The sequence below is a fragment of the Tamandua tetradactyla genome, chromosome 7, assembly GCF_023851605.1.
Source record: "Tamandua tetradactyla isolate mTamTet1 chromosome 7, mTamTet1.pri, whole genome shotgun sequence".
NCBI classification, from domain to species: Eukaryota; Metazoa; Chordata; class Mammalia; order Pilosa; family Myrmecophagidae; genus Tamandua; species Tamandua tetradactyla.
The window spans coordinates 81234926-81258559 of NC_135333.1; the positions used below are offsets into that span (position 1 = coordinate 81234926).

General features: G+C 35.1%; 1 protein-coding gene across 1 annotated transcript in view; it reads left to right on the top strand.

Moving 5' to 3' along the window:
- Nucleotides 1-22391, top strand: part of PIK3C2G (phosphatidylinositol-4-phosphate 3-kinase catalytic subunit type 2 gamma) — a 392208-nt gene extending 369817 nt beyond the window's left edge. The window contains 2 exon segments of the mRNA XM_077170217.1: nt 13183-13308; nt 19527-22391. Of these exon segments, the coding sequence (XP_077026332.1) occupies nt 13183-13308; nt 19527-19679 (279 nt within the window). The 3' untranslated portion in view covers nt 19680-22391.
- The last annotated feature ends 1243 nt before the right edge of the window (nt 22392-23634 follow it).

Here is a 23634-nt window from a genome sequence, read left to right on the forward strand (position 1 = left end):
TCTTACAGTGAAACAGAATAGATTATACTATTAACTTCCAGTGATTTCTAAGAACTTTTTACCCAGGATGTCACACTCTTCATTTACAGCAAATATTAAAATGCTAGAGCTGGGATTCATGCAATGACTGAGTTAAAAACCCAGTCAAATACATAGAAATTAGTATTTGTAGCTCTTCCTACCTGATCTCTCTAGTCTACAGAGTATCAGAATCATCCTTCTCCTATTTCTCTGCATTCGTTTTTCCTTTAGGAGGGATTTATGCTACCTGAGGAGGCAGTCTACACATGATGACTATCTATCATGATGGTTTGTCCATGAAAATTTCTTCAGTGTATATACCAAGAGATTTTCCTGTACATAAGCATCACCTGCCATTCAATTCATTACAGCCCTACAGACGAACCCCTAGCACATCTATTCTTTCTCCTGGATGACTTCCACATGATTTGTAGACACCTGGACTTTTCCAGGTTTTGTGGTCCTTAGATTTACTTGCTTTATATGACTACCACAAAAAGCTATTTCATCTATACAGTTTGTATCAAGAACTGTCAGACACTTTTAGATATATTAACTAATTAAAATTTCACCAAAAAAAAAAAAGTTAAGAAGAATTTATACCCCTTTTCACAAAATAGCAAACTGAAATTCAGAAAGCTTAAATCTTTGCCCAAGGTCCATAATGAACTTGAGAAGGAGCTGAGATATAAATCTTCAAAACTGTAAGAGCTATTACTTCTTGGTCTAGATTTTATTATTAGCAGCCTTTTATTCTACTAATGGATGCTTAAGCTATACCTGTTTCATGCACTTCCCAGAAAAGCCCATCAATGTCTGACCCTTTAAAAACATCTGAACATCTTCTTCCATATGAAGAAGATGAAATACCCGGGTCTGATGGCCACTTTCTATTTTTCACACTCTCTAAAAGCTATTAATTATCCAGCTAAATGGGGGGGGGGGGGACCATGAGAAAAGGATATCAAATACAATGTGAAACCTTTGACTTGCTGATTATAATAAGCCATCATGCATGACCTGAGAATTAAAAATAGTTCTTGGGACTGTCATATGCAGCATGGTGGCATAAGCCCACTACAATCCATTCTTCCTGCAGATTGCAACTAAAATTATGGAAATATACAATAAACAACTACATGACAAATCTGAAAAGTAAAGAAAGGAGGCAGATTGTGGAAGGGGATCAAAACTTGGAGAAGTAACATATGTGAAATAAGTGTCCTTGTTTTTCCTCAAGCACATTGCAACTTTGCCCTAAGGGCAAGTCCCAATTGCAGAAAAACTGGGTATTGATAGCAGGTTGGTCACCAAAACTGCATTAGAAACTGTCTGTGATTAAAAGAACCAAGAAATGGGGCCTTTTTTTGCCAGAGACTATGGGGGTAATCCTAGAGAGGAGAGAGATAGAGAAGGGAGATTGCATGTAATTTCGTGTATTATCCCTGAGTTACTCTTTAGCAAGACACACCCAAACCAGCTTAACAAAGCCTCTGAGAATGAATTGAGATTTTAACAACTTCCCACAGAAGGTAAAACAGAATTTATGTAACTAATCTCCTGGATTCATTGCCTGCTTAAAACAAAACGTTGACTTTCTTCAGAGAATTAAATAAGTCACAGAATCTACACAACACAGCATTCACAATATCTGAGATACAATCTAAAATTACACATTAAAGAACCAGAAAAGTGTGAACAATCTTCAATTAAAAATACATTCAATTGATGCCTATCTTGAGATGGATCTAGATATTGGAACTACCAGACAAACTTTAAAGCAGCTATTATAACTACTTTCCGTGAGGTAAGGGAAACCAGCTTGATATTAATGAAATGTTAGGAATTATTAGGAAAAAATAGAAACTATTAAAAAAAGATGAATGTAAATTTAAGAACTGAAAAATGAAATATCTAAATTTTTAAAAAACTCACTGGATGGAAGAGAATGGAGATGACAGAAGAAAGAGTCAGTGAACTTGAAGATCAACTAGTAGAAATTATCAAATCTAAAGAACACAGAAAAAAAAGATTGAATTGAAAATGAACATAATCTCAGAGATCTATGGAAACATAGCCAAATACCTAATATCTGGTTTTTTCAGACTCCCAAAAGGGCAAAAGACAGAGATTAGGGCAGAAAAAAGTGTGCCTGTAAATAATGGCCAAAAACTTCCAAAATTCAGTGAAAGACATAAATGTACAGAATCAAGAAACTTATTAAAAACCAAAAGTGGAAAAAACTCAAAGAAAACCATGACTTTACACATTGTAATCAAATTGCTGAAAACCACACATAGTGAAAAAAATATCTTGAAATATCTTAGAGAAAATCCCAAACTTAGCACAATGAAAGCATAGAGACTAGAAACTGTGGTGAAGCAATGAAGTATAGAATGCCATGACATCATCTTCAAAGTGTTGAAGGAAAATGATTGTCAACTTAGAATACCTAAACCAAGAAGATACAGCAATAAAGGAAAATAAAGACACATTCCAATGAAGAAAAGAAGAGAAAAATTCCTGCAAGCAGCAATGTCTACTAAAAAAAAGGGTATCTATTCTTAAGATAGAAGCTGAGGCCATTGATTTGAGATGTTTCATCTTTTCTAATATATGTAATCAGCATTATAAATTTTCCCCTAAGTGCTGTTTTAACTGTCATCCACGAATTTTAATACATTGTGTTTTCCTTTTCATTCAGTTTAAAATTCTTCTAATTTCCCTTCAGATTTCTTCTTTGATCCATAGATTATTTAGAAGTATTTTTGGTTCCAAGTGTGTGGAGATTTTCCAGAGATATGTTTGATTAATTTCTATTTTAATTCTATTGTGGCCAAAGAACATACTCTGCATGATTTGACTCCTTTTAATGTATGAGACTTATTTAATAGTGCAGAACATGGTACCTCTCAATAAATGTTCCTGTACAATTGAAAAAAATATGTATTTTGCTGAGGTTGAATGGAGTTTTCTATAAATGTCAATTAGGTCAATCTGGTTGACATTTGTATTAGTTTCCTAGCTGCTAAACCGAACATAAATGCAATACAATGGATTGGCTTGAACAATGAGAATTTATTGACTCATTGTTTTGAGTCTAGCAGAAGTCCAAACTCAAGGCATCAGCCAGGTTTTGTTTTTACCCCAAAGACTGTTCTGGGGCTGGCTGCCCAGGATCCTTGAAGTCCGTTGGCTTTTCCTTCCCATGGCAATGCACACGGCAGCAGCATCTCCTTTGTGTTTCAAGTTCCATTGACTTCCAACTTCTTACTTCCCCCATGACTTTCTCTCACTGTGTCTAATTTCCTTTGCTTATAAGGCCTTCAGCCATATTGGATTAAGGCCCACCCTCATTTAGTTTGGGCACTAATAATGTCTCCACAGGTCCTATTTACAAATTACTTCATATCCACAGGACCAGGGGCTGGGACCTGAACATGCCTTTTGTGGGGTACATAACTTATTCCCCCAAAACAGTGTTCAAGTCTTCTATAGTCTTCTTGATTTTCTGTATACTAGTGCTATCAATTACTAATAGACAGATATTAAAATCTCCAATTAGAATTGTAGATTTGCATAATGTTACATAAACATTTAAGATTATTATCTTTTCTTGGTGAATTAACACCTTTTTTTAATGAAATGATCCTCTATTCTGCTTGTATTCTTTGCTCTCAAATTTATTTTGTCAGATATTTATATAAACACCCCAGCTTTCTTTGGAGTAGTGTTAGCATGGTATATTTTTTCCATCGTTTTACTTTTAGCCTATTTATGTCTTTATATTTAAAGTGGGTTTCTTACATATATACATGTGTTTGTATGTAGCATATATACACATACACATACCATCTTTCTGTTTGTTTTCTATTTCCCCTATTGTGGTTGGTTAGCTTTTCCCTCTTTCTCTGACTTCTTTTGGATTACTTAATTAATAGAATTTCATTTTATTCTCTTTTCTTGAAAGGCAGTGCTTCTTGACTGTAACTGCTTTGTTTTATTTTGTTTATGGTTGCTTTAGAATTAATATTATATATCTTTAACTCATATACTATCTTCAGGAAACATTATACCACTTCACGAATACTGTAAACCTTACAGTGTTGTATTTCTATTTATCCTCCTGGGCTTTGTGTTATTGTCGTATATTTTAGTTCTGCAAGTTTTATTAACCCTATTACTATTATTTTTGCTTTAAATAGTCAATTATATTTTAAAGATTTTTTTTCAAAGTCTTTTACATATTTACGATTTCTGGTATCTTTCATGCCTTTGAGTAGATTCAAATTTCCCTCTGGTATCACTTCCTACTACCAGCAAGATTTCCTTTATCATTTCTTATACATCAAATCTGTAGGTGATTAATTTTTTCAGCTTTTGTTTGTCTGAAACTGTCTTTATTTTGTCTTTGTTTTTGAATGGTATTTTTGCTAGTTAGAAAATATTAGATTGGCATTATTTTTTTTCTTTCAGTACATTAAACATGTTTTTCCCTGTGTTCTGACCAGAAATTAAATAAGAATCTGGAATTATTTGTTTTTCTACTATTAAAAGATATCTTTTTGTTTGATTGTCTTTAAGATTTTTGTTTTAACACTGTTTTTTAAGCAATTTTGCTTTTGAGCTGCATTGTTGCTTTCATGTTTGTCCTGATTTGAATTGTTGACATTTAAGATCTATGGGTTGGTTTACGGTTTTTAGAAATTTAGAAATTTAGAAAAACTTTGACCATTATTTTTTCAAATATTTTTCTGTGCTCCCTATTGCATGGATTCAAATTAAGCTTGTATTATGCTCCTTGATGTTGTCCCAGAATTCATTGCTTCATTCATTTCACTATCCTTTACCATAATTTTACGTTCACTGTATTTAGCACTGTGGTGTCCAGTTTGCTGCTAATCCCACTCACTCTTTATTTCAGACACAGTATTTTTTATCTTCAATAGTTTAGTTGGGTCTTTCTTATATCTTCCGTAATTCTAATTAACATGTTTAATCTTTCCTCTACCTTTTTGATCACTTAGAATATAGCTGTAATAATTGATAAAATGTCCTTGTCTAGTAATTCCATCATCTGTATCATTTCTGGGACTGTTTATACTTATTCATACTTCTCCTGATTATGACCATATTTTCCAGCTTCTTTACTTGCTTGGTAATTGTTGATTGGATGCTAGGCATTTTGAATTTTACGTTATTAGTTGCTGATTTGTTTTTTTCCTATAAATGTTCTTGAACCTCATTCTAGAAAATAGTAGCCTCGGAACAGTGCAATCCTTTTGGATCTTGCTCTTAAACTTTGTTAGGTGAGACCAGAGTAGCCCTTAATTGAGGACTAGTTTTGCACCACGATTGAAGCAAAACCCTTCTGGGTAGCCTAACCTATTCCCTGTGAATTACAAGGTTTTCCATTCTGGCTAGTAGGGACAGGAAATATTCGTAGCCCTGTGTGATACTCAGGGATTATTCCCTCAGGCCCTTTCAGATCATCTTTCCCATGGCTTCCAGGAGTTTTCTCACATGCATGAGCTGATCAATATGCGGTCAAAGAGAAACTCTCTGCAGATCTCTGCACTCTCTCTCTCTGTGCAGCTTTCTTTTCTCCAAGAGTTCACCATATAGAATCTAGCGATCTTAGTTTCTCCAAACTCTCAGCTGTGGATCCTCAGCTCAGGAAAATAGCCTAGCTCCATCTAGGGTTTCCCTCCCTGCAGTGTTGTTCTAGTTTGCTAGCTGCTGGAATGCAACACACCAGAGACAGATTGGCTTTTAATAAAAGGGGATTTATTTTGTTAGTTCTTCAGAGGAAAGGCAGCTAACTTTCATCTGAGGTTCTTTCTTACATGCGAAGGCTCAGGGTAATCTCTGTTGGCCTTCTCTCCAGGCCTCTGGGTTCCAACAACTTTCCCCGGGGTGATCCCTTTCTACATCTCCAAGGGCCTGGGCTGAGATGCAAGTGCTGAGATGAGGAATGCCAAGCTGCTTGGGCTGTGCTACGTTGCGCTCTCTCATTTAAGCACCAGCCAATTAAGTCAAACGCCATTCATTGCAGCAGGCACGCCTCCTAGCCAACTGCAGATGTAATTAGCAACAGATGAGGCTCACGTACCATTGGCTTTTGTCCACAGCAACAAAACTAGGTGCCTTCACCTGGCCAAGTTGACAACTGAATCTAACTACCACAAGCGTGATCAGAAAACTCTCCAGACACTAAGTTGAGGCAATCAGAAGGTTCACCTCACTTCCCCTATCAGGAATTACTGTCATTGTTCTCTGACATCCAATGTCTAAAAATCATTCTTTCATATATTTTGACTTCTTTTTCAGTTGTTTCAGGTGAGAGGGTAAATTCAGGCACTGTTACTGCAACTTGGAAGCTGAAGTCCCCATTCTTGGTGTTGACCCTACCCTACCAACTTTACAAAAGTGGGCCCAATAGTCGCTATACATGATTAGAGTAAAAATATAAGCTTCTATGGCACACACCTAGTAGTAACGTAGTTTTAGACACTTATTTCTCTCTTGTGTAAAATACTAAAGTAAACATTCCAGGTTTACCAGCGACTTTGCAACGTGTTCATTTTGGTACTCATGTTCTTTTCAAATATGGTTCCATGATCTTCCAGGCTACTGCAGAGATTATCAAACTGTTTTCTGTAAAGGGACATATAGCAAATATTTTAGGCCTGAGGGCCATCAGGTCTCTGTCACAACTCTGTAGGGGTGGCTAGCAATCTCAGATTATGATCATCTCAGGTTATATAACATACTATCATCTATAACCCTTTGTTCTCCCAAGTACAGTTCCTAAACCAGGTATTTTATAACATGGATTTGTGGAGTTAGTTTTCAAGACATAAAAGAAGATCTTACCATGTAGTGTATTGCTTTTAACTTCATGAGATAAACTTCTTCATTCCAGCCCCTCGTGTCTCAACTCAATCCTGATTCTCTAATCCAGCATATTTGCCATAACATTCACACTCTTGACACCTACACCTAAGGTGATTATACATCCATAACTTTATTTAAATTGTGATAAAACAGTTTAGAATGACAGATCAAGGCAAATCTCTGGTCAATAAATAGAAAATGCTTATATATTACCCCTAAAAACTGGTTTCTGCTTTTGCAATCCATCTGCTTTCTATAATAGATAGTATAACCATATCATGTTAATAATCTCCCAGCATTGTATCTGTTCCTCGCCATTCTTTAACAATCATTAATGAAATACAGTCTGTCTCTCTTATTTGTAATTTTTTATTAATACCTGGAGATAGAGGCTGAGGGTTAGAGATTTGGAATCATTTAGAGCAGTTCAGTGCAATTGTATAAAGAGTCTAATCACCAGCTAACTCACAAACAACTCATCAGCATTTGCAATTGAGTAGATTCTAAAAACTGAAATGAAGTTTAAAGCCTTACCTCTTATATGTTATTAAGATTGAGAAATGGAAAACTTGCCAAACTTCACAAACCACTTTAGTAACAAAGCCTGAAGCTGTAATTAGAATTCAGGATTTTTAGAAGCAATTCAATTTGTATGCATTGAGTCAGGCACAGAGAAATAATTCTATCAACTAGACTGTGACTTCTGTCATTAAGTTAAGGATTAAAATTTTTAATTTAAATATATATATATATATATATATATATATAACAATATTATCATACCAATGAGTTTGCTATTTCTTTGAAGGCAGAAACCATTCTGATCACTTTTCTATGTCCTCTGGCAAACCATAGAAAAGTGCTTGACACATAGTAGTTAGGTTTTTGAATTGATCTTTTAAAATCATTATTGCAAATTACCTATTGATGAAAATAGTCCTATTAAAGGCTTAAACTGGTGTGAAATGAAGCAAGAGACCATCCTAATTTAATTCTTGTAGAACTAAAATCATCACGCTATATATTAATCAACAAACATAGGTTGGAAATATCATTCTAATATTTCTTTGATTGAAGCACACAACAAACCAAGTGCTTTTATCACACTTCTTAACTCTGACACTATGATTTTATGAACAGACCCTCTTCATGTAGCTGATCTGAATTTCAAAATTGTAATTTGGCAGACACATAGATAAGGAAAATGCTCTTTTATCATGTTGCTTTGTTTCTGGCATAGACCTTAGCTTTTGATAGTCCTATCATATCTTCAGTTGATTTCTACTAAAGCCTACATTATCCTATAATTGGAAACATCTAAATTTTTTTAACATGATAGAAAATTCTCATACATTATTCATCAAAAAGATAATAACCTATTAAATACATTTAGGCTTTAGATTAATCTACAGACGTTTCCAAAGTGTCTGATATTTTTAAATCATGTATGTATCTTTTTTGTCACATTCCTGATAAGGCTTGAACTAGAAGTGCTCTTAATTTGAATCTAACAGTTTCCTTTACCTTTCTTTGTAGAGAATCAATCAGTGTAGTGGTTAAAAGCATAGGTTTCATAAGAAAACAGTCATGGTTTCCTGGGGACAAGAATACTAACTTGAGGATTGTTTTAAGACAATGCTTTAAATATATTATCAATATGTGGTAACTATTATTATTTTCATTATGTGTTAAAATTAAATATCTTCCTCATAACTGGTATGAAAATATTGACTCCTACTGACACACCCTGTTGTGTGAGATGGTTTCACTTACTCTATGACAGCTTTATGTTGTCCTTTGTTTCTGTACCAACATAGTGTTTACTTGGTTGGTTGGTTGTTCCTTACTTTTGACAAACTTACTATATTTTCAAAGCATTCTCATTCTTTGACATAAGATCAACAATAGTAGTAATGAAAAATGTTTGAAATACTGTGTGCAGTCTGGGGCAAGAAGTAAAGATTGAAAAATAAGTATATTTAATTATTCCCATGCCTGAAACAATACCATTTAGAAGTCAACATTGTGAACAAAGAATTACTAATATACACACATACATTTTAAGTTTTTACAACTCAAAAAAATAACTAAGCTAAGAATCCTTTATACTTCAGTCTTTAGTTGAGAAAGAAGATTCTCCACTAGCTAACATTAAAAATATCCTAAGATCTTCATTCCCAAACGTTTCAAATAAAAGGACCCTCTTAAAACTGAAAAAGAAAAAGATTCCTTAAGCATCATTAAAGTCCTTTGAATATCTGGTAAATTTAAGAAATACTAAATATTTTTTAAACTACTATGAATGTAATAGTGTTTTTAAATATGAAAATTGTGTTCATAAAAGTACCTAGATATATTTGAAAAATAGTAGCTGCTATTTTTATTTTTTCAAATTTCTATTCCTGCCACAAAAGAGAGCTTAGTGGGAAAATGGACTTAGCGCCTGCTTCCACCCATAGTCCCCATAAGACATTTCTCCAGTTAAAATTGTGAATATCCACGAATATCACCAGGACAAAGGGACTCACCTATTTCTTTTTGTCTTGTTTTTCCACAAACTCCACAAAAGAGCGATGTGATGGGAGATCTGGTGTCATGGCTTTAGTTCACAGTTTTTATCTGTGACCACCAAGAAATAGTTAAGACAGCAATAGCCCCTAGAAGGATACTTAAATAACTAGTTATGCTTATTGACAAGGAGGTTTTCAAAGAGTAAAATGAGAGAAATCCAGATATGTGGAAAGGAATATCCCAGGAAAGGAGGATGGCAGGTAGAGATCAAGTCCCCAGATGGAAGAGAAGAGGGTGGTGGCTGAGGATTCATTCTGGGGACTGAACACAAATAATTATGTTACAAACCCAGTCTAGGTTCAGTTGGGGGTGGGAAGGAGTAAAGTGGAGTAGTAAGCATCTGATTGTCTAATATGACCTGACAGATGGTATAGGTCAATGTTTTAGAAATGGAACATGGAGATAATGGACATAAGTAGACTTTGCCCAAACACTCCTGATCAACCACAAAACCCAAATGATTTGCAGAAGGTCAGCTCTAGCAGAAAATGCCTTCAAATGGCTAGGTGTTCAGGTAACCACCAAGGACAGACTTTGGAAACAAAGCCAGGATCGATTCACTTTACCCTGCAAGAGATCTTTCCTTGCTTAGTTTTAGAATGAAAAATGTTGCAGTGTAGAAGAGAAGCTATTTAAATGAAATCCTAGGAGGCTAGGAAGACTTCTAGTTTTTATATTAAATTATAAATAATGAAAATCATCCATGCAACAAATGTAAATGGAGTACTTTCAAAGAATTAGACACTATGATGATATACCTCATTCAGTTAGTAATTTAAATTAATAATATTTATTTAACATCTACCATATACTACCAGGCACTGTTAGGGGCAAGATTGTTATTAAAAAAAAAAAAGAAAAGAAAAGAATGCTATGACAAGAAGAAATAACTATGAAAGGAAGGAAAATAAAATGGTAAAGAAAAACCCAATTTCAAGTGGGAATTTAACATTTTTAATTGGAGATTCAGAAACATATTAATAGCATAGAAAGAAGGCACTGGTAGTATGGTGTGGTTAGTGAACAACCAACAGCGGAAAATCCAAAGCAAACGGGATAGGGGATTGAAACTGTAAGACACGAATCTTCCTTTCAAAGAATTTCCCATCTCATAAGAAAGATAACACAAGTATAAACTATAAAACAACACAGAAAATGATAAATATCTTAACAGCAATATATAATACCTAAGAATCCAGTGTTAGTATTAGCAACAAAAATAAGGTTTAGCCAACTTCATTTTTTCTTCTGAGCACTGCAAAAATTTATCCAAAATTCTAAAAGAAAGTGATATTACAACTTTAAATTATTCTACCATGAATAAGAAGGTCCTCTGAGTGACACAGAAAACCTCATTGTTTAGACTGATGGTCAGTCTAAGAATTCTGTATCCCTAATTCTTATGACTCTTCAGGTCAGAGTAGTGGTCATTGTGAAGGTCCAAAATGCAGCGAGAGTAAAAATCCAAGGGTGAAACATTTAGATAAGTAGGGGGTTTTAATCATTTAAAATTTAATTTACATAAACATAAGGGCAAAAGGTAAAATGAAACATATTAATGAGGAGGCAGCTAGTGATATCTTTAAAAACTTAGCTGAGATCTTTAAAGAACAGGATATGGTGTCAGTAGAAAAATAAATAATGTTGATAAGCCAGCAGCTTTGTAAAACAAAAAGGTACTCCTAAAGACTTGAGAAACAGTGTCTGAATTTAAAGTTGCTAAGGATGTATGAGCCTTGCTGCTCAGCTTTAATGCACCCCTGTCTTAAACTGAAACATGTACTGGTCTGTCATTCTAAAACCTCCAGGATAATCAAGGTCCATGTCAAGGACACTGACTTGGAAATAGAAGCCAAAACCTTTAGTTGCTAAATACTTTGTGAATAGCTATGCTGGTTTGAAGCTGTTGCATACCCCAGAAAAGCCTTGTTCTTCTAATCCAGTTTTGTGGGGCAGACCCATTGTTTGGGTGGAGCCTTTTGATTAGATCATTTCCACAGAGATGGGGCCCCACCCACACAAGGTGGGTCTTTATTAGTTTACTGGAATCCTTAAAAGACACTACAAGAAAAGAAAATTACAGACCCGTCTCTCTAATGAATATAGATGCAAAAATACTTGTAAATCAAATCTAACAACACATCAAAAGAATTATGCACTATGATTGTGATGGTTAGGTTCATGTGTCAGCTTGGCCAGGTGATGGTGCCCAGTTGTCTGGTCAAGCAAGCATATGCCTAACCATTACTGCAAGGATATTGCATTGCTGGTAAATAAACCATAAGGCTGGTTTATTAAATCACCATTTTCAGTTGATTGCATCTGTGGCTGATTACATCCGCGATCAACTAAGGGAGAGTTTTCCACAATGAGAGAAGCCATTCTCAATCCTATCAGTTGAAGACTTTTAAAAGAGAAGAGATCTTTCACTTCCTCTTCAGCCAGCCTTCCTCTCCTGGAGGGTTCATCAACAGCGTTCATCATTTTTACCAGCTAGCACGCTGCCCTACAGAATTTGGAGAGATAAAATTAAAGCTAATAGTAGTGACAGTGGCACTGATAGGCACATGTGATATCACTGTTTCAGGGCATAAAAGTATATTGGTTGAAAATTACTGATTTGGTCATTAGAATGTCATCAACAAAATAAGCATTTAATTCCTCAGATTTGTCTTTTAAACCATCTACTTTAAATATAAATTATATGAATATTCCTCCTTTGATTAAACTAAATATCCAGAGTTTTAGTGCTATGTACTTTCCATTTGGTGAAGATCACAACACTCGAGTTCTGTTCACCACCTTTGCAACCCACTTCTTTTATATATAGTGGTTTTCAAACTCTTTGAAACAGTGGATTTCATTCTTCAAACAATTATTAGGCAATAAAAATATCTTTAATAGATTTGAAGGAGAGATGAAAGAAGAAGAAGAGAAATTCTGAAGCCAAGAGGACGGGCTCCAGAAGTCTGCCCCTTCAGCTCCATTGCTCAGGCAGCCCCTTCGGTAACTGCAGGAGCGCCACAGATTACAATTTATAAAGACTCTCCAATGTCTTTTAGGGTAATTAGATAATAATTACCCTTAATTATTGTAACCTTTTGAAAATCTTGTAAGTATATTCAAATTGAGATAAAAATTAATGTAACCATTTAAGATTCTTGTAAGTATATTAAAGGTGAAGTTCCAATCAATACTTCAATTCAATTTTGTTTTTAAATGTGACGTTATAAAATATACATATGTGCATCATTAAATGTGATACCTCATTATATGTATTAAACTCAATTTTTAAATTTTCAAATGGGTTACAGTATCCCAAGGCACTTGATTCCCGCTAACATTCAATTCTTGACCATTTTTGTCAAAATGCAAATTTGGCTTTTACTGTAAAAAAAATTAAAGTAAATTATACCTAATGGGATTTTAAAAGTAGTTCTCTGACAAAATAATTTAAGATAGACAATTATATTCTTTTAAACTATAATTTGGGATTTTTAAGCAGTGATATATTTCTTTTTATTGTTCTCTTATTTTCTGATAAACAGAATGACTGTTATAAATCCTGTTCCTGATAAACAGAATGACTGTTATAAATCCTGTTCCTGACTTTGGTCTAGATATTTAATGGCTTTGTATTTGTTTTATTTGATAGCAACACACATTAATATTTATAACCGTTTTCCTTTGCAGCATCTTCCAGATGGCTCTGCGCCCAGTGCACATGTTGAATTTTATCTTTTACCATATCCCAGTGAAGTTCGTAAGAGGAAAACAAAATCTGTTCCAAAATGTACCGACCCCACTTACAATGAAATTGTAAGTATGTTTCATCTCTTGTCCAGTAGTTTTGTATTTTTCTAACAATTTTTCAGCTTAACAAACAAATATGGCGAATTTGCAGTAAATGGCAGCATCATTCTATAAAGGAAAGATTATTTCCCAAAATAGCCACTGTGGGCTGATCACTGTTCCAGACACTATGGGAACTAGAAAATACAAAGTCTGCTCTCAAAGTGCTTATGACCAATTTTCAAATTGCAGCATAACCTCCAGCAAGAGCCCATTTGTTTTGCATACGAACTTTATACCTGATTTTATCTTCCTTTCTCTAACCTGATTTCTTTACTTGATTTTCCTTATCTAATAATTTTATCATAGTGTACTCTGTGTATAACAGTAAATCTCATAAAATCTCTCTTGAAAAACTGACAAAATAAACAAATACAAAATACAAATTAAAATTAATTTATGGTATAAATGGTTTTCTAATTTATTTGAAATATATGGTTTCAACATCCAAAGCTGCTTCTTTTTAAGGCAAACCCTACATTATTCTCTTGACTCCACCTTTTCCAATTTCTTCTGTTCCTTGCTTATTCAATTACTTGCTCTTTTTTTCTTAACACTGTCTCATCCACTGGTTAGAAATCTTAATACACATATATATATGTGTATATATATATCCCCTCAATTTAGCTTTTCTTTAAATCATCCAAATTTTGTTTCTTTCACCATCACCTCCAAACTTCAGCAAAATAAACGCCCACTCCTTCCCTCACTTCATTTCTTCCTTCTTGAACTTTAATCCTTTGCAATCTGGATTCTGACCTCTATTAATATTGCTTCATTCAAGTGGTACAATGAACTCCTGACTCCCAAATCCAATGAGTCCTCAGATTCTTCTCCCCAGGACAGCAGTAGAGCATCCTCTACTTTTGGTACTGACCATGCTCCCATTCTTGATAACTCCCTTCACTTCCTCAGTTCTATCTTTTCTTAGTTCTCTTCCATTTCCTCTAACCACTCCCTCATTTCCTTCACTGCCATTCTTCCTTTTAAAGTATTGTTGTTTGGTCGCCCAAATACCCCTAAAGAGTTGGAGAAAGATCAAGGGTGTTATCTGTATAACAGAGAAGGTCGGGCTTAGCAAATGAATATGATTGCTGAATCATTATATTTTTGTGTGTGTGTTCAGTGTCTTAGAGCAGCTAGTAGTAAAAACCTAACATTGTGGAATTGAACCCATACCAAATTCTGAAAACTGTTCTACAACTAATTGTTGTGATGTGATTTGAAATTTATTGCTTTCTTTGTATATATGTTATTTTTTGCAAAAAAGTTGTGATGGTAAATGCACAGCTATATGATGATATTGTGAACAAGTGATTGTACATGTTGGATGATTATGTGGTATGTGAATATATAATATATATCAATAAAAAATAAATATTTTAAAAATATCAAAGGAGAAGGTGGGGTTATAAAAAAGAAGATGGGATTTAATAAATGAGTATGACTCCTGAATCATTATATTGATATTTCTTTTAGTCGCCATTGTCTTCAAGCAGCCAGAAGGAAAAACCTAAAATTGTGGAACTGTAACCCATACCAAACTCTGAAATCTGTCCTCTAACTAAGTGTTATGGTATACTTTGAAATTTGTTGGGGTTTTCTGTCTATATATTATTTTTCACAATAAAATAAAAATACCGTTGTTTGCTGGAGTTCCATGATCCACAATCATCTTCTTATACACTCTCACAAAACTATTTTATATACCTACAAATTTTCATTATATCACCTATATTTAGGTTGCGTCTGAATTTCTTCCCCTAGTCTTGCTTTTCTCTCAAGCTTTTGACCTCCATTTTTACCTAATTGCTAGAAAGTTCCAGTGGTATGTCTCCTGGGCACTTTGTGTACTTTTCTAGCATTACCCACTAATTATTCATTGCACAGTAAGAAAAAAGTGCTTATTAAGAAAAAAAAAAAACACAGTGTTATGGATGCCCTAAAGCAATTAGAATAGATATGCATCATCTACAATGTGTGTTTTAGTTTAGTTGGGTACTGAACATGCCCTTTGTGGAGGACATGATTCAATCCCCAACAATGTGCAATGATTACATTTTCATAAAACTTCAGTTACTTTTAGGAAAATAAATTTGTCCAATAAAGCATAGAAAAAAATACCCATAAAGTAATAAACATTTGGGGAGTTCGAATGTTTATATTTTAACAAGGAAGGCAATTAATTGCTAAAGTGTTTTCTTAAGACTTTCAGCATATTAAGTATCTAAGAGACTCAAATCTGTCTGGAAGTGTTTTCTCCAGACAACTGAAGCAAAATACCAAGGAAACAACTGTCCCATTTTGTGTATTGATGGATTTTTCAGCTATTTTATTGGTGTTTATTTTTTTTTTATTTTTTTATTGTACAATATAACATATATACAAAGCAAAGAAATAAAAAAGCAATGGTTTTCAAAGCACTCTTCAACAAGTAGTTACAGGACAGATTCCAGAGTTTGTCATGGGCTACCATACCATCCTCTTAGATTTTTCCTTCTAGCTCCTCCAGAATTTGGGAGGCTAGAGGGCTTAAATATATTTTATCATCACAATTGACTTTTTTTCCTTCTCTTTTTGTGAATAATAACATGTATACAAAAAAGCTATAAATTTCAAAGCATAGCACCACAATTAGTTGAAGAACATGTTTCAGACTTTGGCATAGGTTACAATTTCACAGTTTTAGGTTTTTACTTCTAGCTGCTCCAAAATACTGGAGACTAAAAGAGATATCAATTTGATGATTCAGCATTATATTCATTTGTTAAATCCTATCTTTGTATAACTCTACCATCATCTTTGATATTTCTAGCCCTCCCCTTAGGGATGTTTGGGCTATGGAATTCTAAATTTTTGATAACGGAAGGGTCTCTCACTAATATAGGATAGGGAGATGGAACTATCTGATGTTCTGGAGAGGCTGGGCCAGGTTTCAGGACTTATCTGGACCAGGAACCCATCTGGATGAAGGTTTCTGGAAAGTTACTCTAGTGCTTGGAACCCTTATGGAATCTTATATATTGTCCTAAATGTTCTTTAGGATTGGCTGGAATGATCCTGGTTGGGGGTTGGCAGGTTATGATAGGTAGCAAGGTCTAATTGAAGCTTGCCTAAGAGCAACTTCCAGAGAAGCCTCTCGATTCTATTTGAACTCTCTCTGTCATGATACTTTACTAATTACACTTCTTTTCCCCCTTTTGGTCAAGGTGGAATTGTTGATCTCACAGTTTCAGGTCTGGATTCATCCCTAGGGATCATCTCCTACGTCACCAGGGAGATTTTCACCCCTGGATGTCATGTCCCACGTAGTGGGAGAGCAATGATTTCACTTGCAGATGTAGCCTCTCTACTGAGGCTACATCTGAGCAACAAAAGAGGTCCCCCAGAAGTAAATCTTAGGCATGCCTATAGTTTCACTACCTACATAAGCTTCATAAGAGTAAGTCTCATGATCGAGGGCATGGCCTATTGATTTGGGTGTCCCTAAAGTTTGACACAGTATCAGGAGATTCTCTGATGGTAAGGTTTAATAGTTCATATTTTTCTTCCATCCCTCAAGGGACTTTGCCAATATTTTTTATTATCTGCTTAATATACTCTAAGATGTATCCAGGCATTACAATAACCTATACAGGATTAAAGGATCTCTTTCTTATTCTGTGCTTCCTGTGTTTCAGTTGTTCAAATGAGCTATACAGATAGGTTGAATTGGATTATGCACTACAGAAAATTTCAGTTCCAGACCAAATAAACCTTTTTTCCACTGATCTCAAAGAGTATGTGTGGTTCTATAATATAGACACTGTCTTCCTTACCGCTATGTTCTGAATTACTTTAACGTCAACCTGTCCGGCTTCATTCTTATCTCTAAATAGATTACATATATGCATAAAACTGCCTCTCAAAATCCAGAAATAATAATCACCACTTCTGACTTAATGTGTCTGCTTTATAAGCTTACAACTTAGGCCCCTGTTTTCTTATAAGCATTTTCTAAAGGAGACCATACCATTCTTGTTCTTTTGTTTCTGGCTTATTTTGTCTCACCAAATGTTTTTAGTGTTTATTATACTACAGGTTTTATAATAAGGTTTATATTCATTATCTCTTTTATTCCTCCCCACAATGCTAAAATGTAACAATTATTGTCACCATTATGCAAAGGAGAAAACAGACACTTGGCTCCAGATTAGTCTAAATATAAATTGATATTTTTTCTTAGAAATGTAATTATTTAGGGCTTATTTAAATGATTCACAGAATTCTTAAACCAAACTTTTCCAAAGGGCCTAATTCTTAGGGTTATTCCATTTTCGATTTCACATTCAGTAACACTTTGATGGCCTCTTTTTATCTATTTTCTCTGTAAAATACGAGATGAGTTTATCTGCTGAAAGTGTTGTGAGAAGGCAAATGGAGGATAGTTCAAGCAAAGAAAACAGAGCTGACTCTGAAGCCCTGGAAAGATTTCCAGGCTGCTTTGGGAGTCCAATTGTGATTAAAGAACATTAATTTCATTGGCAGGATTTTGAGGGTTTAAGGCAGTCCTTAGAATCTTTTATTTCCCCAGGAGAACCCAATAGATGAAATGGAATAATTTGAATCATCAGTACTAAAAAAATGTAAAAGATAATTTCCTCTCTGGAATGTAAGTGAGCTTTTGGAAGAGGAGGAAGTGAGAAACTGTCACTTAGAGCAGGGTAAACTGGAATAATTTCCTAGGGGTGCTGTAACAAAGTCCCACAAACGACATCACTTAAGACAACAGTGCTGGATGCTAGAAGTCCAAAATCATGGCATTCTGTAGGGGAGAATCCTGCCTTGCCTCTAATAGGTCCTAGTGTTTGCCAGCAATTCTTGGTGTTCCTTTATTTGTAATGCATCACTGTGCCTCCTACATCTTCAAAACCCTAGTCTTCTGTGACTGCCAGTTGTCTCCCCAACTTTTCCTTTCATAATAAGGACACTGGACATATTGGATTAGGGTCTACCCTACTGCACTGCAGTCTGACTCCATTTTAGTTAACCACATTTTCAAAGACCCTATTTCCAAGTAAATTCATATTCACAGGACAGGGGTTAGAGCCTGAACATATCTGGGTTTTCTGGGAGGGGAGGGGGGGCTACTATTCAACCTGTAACACATACCCTATTGCATCTGGTTTCCCTTGATGGAATTATTTATTTTATCTTAAATCACTGTTTAAGCAATTAACAGACTGATCTTGTAGCTTAGCTGAAAAGGCAGCACATTTATAGCAGCATGTGAAGCTTGTATTCCAAAGTTTTGCTGGCAACCATGCTAATTTATACACTACTTTTTTATGAATCTCTAATTTCTTTGTAGTACTACACTACACATTTATTTAAAGTTTCTTTGCCACTGCAAGCATCCAGTGGTGAGGCCTGTGACTTACTTTCTGGTTGTTATAAAACACAATTGAATAGATTCCTTAAAAATAAAAAAAATTATGTGGATAGTGAGTTGAAAATAGCCTGACACAAAATTGTATATACAGCATACTTGAGCTGAGAGACTTAAAAAGTGATTATATGTAGAAAACAAAAAGGAACATCAAAATATTAACTGTAATCATCTCCCAGTGGTGGTAGTATAGATTTTTTTTCATTTTTTATTTTTTGTTTCATCCATATTTTATTTCATGAGCAGGCATTCTGATCATTAAAATAAAGCAATTGTAACTAAAGAAAAGTAACTACAGAGTGATATCTCCACAGGTAGATGAAAATATTATTGCACTGCATCCATTTAAATAACACAAAGAAATCATTGAACTTGCTGTCTTTCCTTCAAGAGAGGAGGATGAAGTTCAAGTTCCACTAATGCATGATAAGTTCAAGGATAATTAAAAAGTAATGGGTGAATGTATTTTAAATTCCTTCCTATGGAGTAATTTTCAGGCTTATTAAATTTGGGGTGGGCAATTCTTAGTGGAATCTATGTAAGTTCTAAGCATCTTATGGAAGTGTTTTGTCTTTACACTCCACTTTGTTAGCAGAACCTTTAGCCTTTCAGAATCAGAGTTACAAATAAAAGACTCTAACATTGACCTATCTATTCCAGAATACTGCTAAATATTTTTGTATAAAAGAATGTACAAAAAAAACAGATGCATTCAAGCATTTATCTGACATATTTTCATTGTTTTCTCCCTTTTCAGGTGGTATATGATGAAGTCACAGAGCTTCAAGGACATGTCTTAATGCTTATTGTGAAGAGCAAAACCACGTTTGTAGGAGCAATTAACATCCAACTCGGTGATGTGTTGCTCAATGAAGAAAAGTGGTATCCTCTAGGAAACAGTATAATTTAACCATTGCCATAAACATATGCATTATTCATTAACTACTTGTACTTTCAGGACAATTTTGTTATCAAAGATAGGATAGGGTACAAAGGACATTAGAAAAAGAAATCAGGATCTGTCTTCTATTGTTATTTATTCTCTACCTGTATTTTCAGTGTTTTCTTAAAATCTTTTCTCCTTAAATGGAGTGCCAATATATTGTGTAAAATTCAATATGCAAAATAAGAAAATACCATTTAATACATATTTTGAATCAAAATGTTCACATTTTGTTTTAATTGTGCACCTACGATTGAAAGCAATACTTTCAATGTATTTTCCAAGAAAGATAACCAAATAAAGAAATTTCATTAATTAACACAAGACATAAATATAAATATATTTGCAACAGATTTTTGAAATTTAAATTAAATATTTATGCCTACATACCCACTTATAACCCTGCTTTTTTGAGGGGATTGGTAAACTCCAAAAGAATTTTATTTTCCATCAGAAAACAAAACATAAATGCCTGGAATTATTAAATCTAATTTTTCAGAACAAACTTCTCGTGAAATTTCCACCATCCTAAATGGAGCTTATTCCTGTCATCTGCTTTCTTCCAAGATGCTTATATTTTTATTGTCCTTGTTTTTAAGTTCTTGGATTGCACTCTTTCTCTCCACTTCATCCCGCTCCATGTATATGTTTATAACACTTCCAGAATACTGGCTTTGTAGTTTTTCACCTTTTTCAATACACGTTGATTCACTGTCACTGGATTTCACCCACCCAGGGGAATAATCACGTTTTGAAACTTCATTATGCTGTATCTCCAAGTGCTTGAACTCTTGAGAATTTCCTCGTGACCAAATCCTCTTACCTTTGCAACATGAAGAATATGCCTTACTTTTAAACCTACCTTTATACTCATCATGATTTGAGTGAAACAACACGTGATGGTTAGGCTGCAGTGTCAACTTGGCCACGTGATGGTTCCCAGTTTTCTGGTCAAGCAAAAACTGGCCTAACCATTACTGCAAGGATATTTCATGGCTGGTTAATAAACCAAAAGACTGGTTAATAAACCAGAAGACTGGTTCATTAAATCACCAGTCAGTTGTTTTAAACAATAAGCTGCTGTTTATTACATCTAAATCAACTAAGGGCATGTCTCCCACAAATGAAATAATCCAATCAGCTGGATCTGATCAGTTGGAGACTTTTAAGGGAGAAGAGAGAATTTTCACTGTTTTTTCAGCCAGCAAGCCTCTCCTGTGGAACTCGTCAAGACCCTTCATCAGAGTTGCCAGCCTGGCAGCCCGCCCTACAGATTCGGGACTCTTACATTCCCAAGGCTGCATGAGGCATTTTTATAAATCTTACATTTACAGATATCTCCTGTTGGTTCTATTTCTCTAGAGTACCCTGACTGATACATAACCCTACAGCTTTCTACCTGTAAAGTGGCATTAGGCCACAATCTTTAAAAGATGCAAATAAGAGATTGAAAAATATTCCAGCCATTCAAATGGCTAAAAATTTATTTTGAAACCCTTGCTTTAATATTTTGCTGCATAGGAAAAACAATAAAACTATATTATATGCTAGTTCATCTAGATAATCATATAAGCATGTAAAATTCTATACATTTATTCCCAGAAATATATTTATTAAGTTCCTGGTATGGGCTGAAACATATGGCCATGCAACTCAAGGAAGCCATTAATATTGCTTAGTAGTTAGTCAGTATGTCTCTAGTCCATTTACTCTTCTTCTCTGCAAGACAATGATTGTGCACCCTTCTCTCTGTTGAAATCCTAATACCTCCTGCCTTATCCTCATTCTCAGCTGATGTCTTTGCATCCTACTTCACAGAGTAATTGGTATCAATAAAAAGAAAACCTTCACAGACTTCCACTACTGCATCTACCCACTTGTGCTGTTTGAAAGGACTGATGTACCCTAGAAAAGCCGTGTTTTAATCTTAATCACGGTGGTGGGAGCAACCACTTCTTTTAATCCCTATTCAATCATATAGGTTGGAAACTTGATTAGGTTATCTCCACAGAGATGTGAATCACCCAATGGTGGCTATTAACCTTTCACTAGAGGGAGATGTGATTCCACCCATTCCAGGTGGGTCTTGATTCGTTTACTGGACCCTTTAAAAGAGGAAGCATTTTGGAGAGAGCTTCAGCATGACAGCGGGGAGCAGAGTCAAGAGAATGATGAGATAGCCATGAGAACAACAGAGTCCACCAGTCAGTGACCGTTGGAGAGGAAGGAAAATGCCCCTGGAGAAGCTTCATGAAGCAAGAGGCCTGGAGAGAAAGCTTGCAGACATTGCTGCATTCACTATGTGCCTTTCTAGTTGAGAGAGAAGCCCTGAACATCACTGGCCTTCTTGAATCAAGGTATCTTTCTCTGGATGCCTTAGATTGGACATTTCTACAGACCTGCTTTAATTTGGACATTTCCATAGCCTTAGAACCGTAAACTAACAACTTATTAAATTCCCCTTTTTTAAAAAAGCTGTTCCAATTCTGGTATATTACATTCTGACAGCTAGCAAACTAGAACACCACCTGAGCTGATTTTGTGTTCACCATATAATCCATCCACCTACTCATTACCACAGAACTACCTATACTCCTGTCCAAAGCCAATCTCTCAATTTGTACATTTATTGTCATCCCCTCTCACCTTCTCCAAAGCATTACTACTGGAAATCTCTTCTCAAAACCATTACTTTTGAGGTGCACAGGTGGTTAAGTGGTAGAATGCTTGCCTTTGGTGTAGAAGACCTGGGTTCAATTCCTGGACCATGCACACACACACAAAAACTTCATTTTTTTAATTTGTCCTGAATAATGCTCTTCAACATAAAACTATGATATTTTTCCCACATTAAACAAAAAAACTTCTCTTTACCTCACTTTCTTTTCCAAACACTGCTCATTTTTCTGCTCCTCTTTGCAGCAAAACTCTTCAAGATAGCTCTCTCTCTCTCTGTCTCCAACTTCTCTCCTCCAGTACTCTCTCAAACCCCTTCCAAGCAGGCTTTTGCCTCATCATTGTAACAAAACTGCTTTGGTCAAGGTCACCACTAACCTTCATGTAGCCAAATCCAAAGGCCAGTTTTCAACCCTAATCTTACTTTACCTCTCACAAGTATTTGATCAGTAGAGGGAATTATTATGTCTCTAGAGATTAATAACACTGAAAGGTCTTATAGCAACAGAACTCTACCTTCCTCCTTACTCTTTCTCCACTTGCTTCTAGGACACAAAGCACATCTTGTGATTTCTTTATACAGCTCTGGGCTCTCCTTTTCTGTCCTTCTTTTAGGAAAATTCTCTTTTTTCTATGTTAGAGCCCCAGGGCTCTCTAGTTCTCTTCTCCATCAACCCTCACTCCCTGCATAGTCTCATCTATTCTCATGGCTCTAAATACCATCTTATTCTCTTGATTTCTAGTTCTATAACTCCTTCCCAGAATCTCCTCCAAAGTCCAGAGGCAAATAGCCAATTGTCTACTAACTATTTCCACTTGGATGCCTAATAGCTCAAACTCAGCATGCCCAAATCTGAATTCCTGATCTTTTCCCCAAAACCTATTTTATCCGTAGCCTTCCCCACCCATCTCATTTAGTTGATGAGAAACCCGTACTTCAATTGTTCAGTATCCTCCTCCTCCTCTCTCTCTCTTTCTCTCCCCCCCCCCTTCTTCTTACTCCCTGAATACAGCCCACCAGGAATTCCTATTGGTTCCATCTTCAAAATATACTTCAAATCCAACCACTTACAACTCTCCCACTTCTCCCACCCTGGTCCCATGTTATTGCTATCATTTTTCTCTGGGATTACTGCATTCTTCTTCTAAACAGTTTATTTTATGCTTGCTTTGCTCTGCCTAATAGTCTATTCTCAAAACAGAAAATGGAGTTATCTTTCTAAAATCTAAATGTGATCATTTTGTT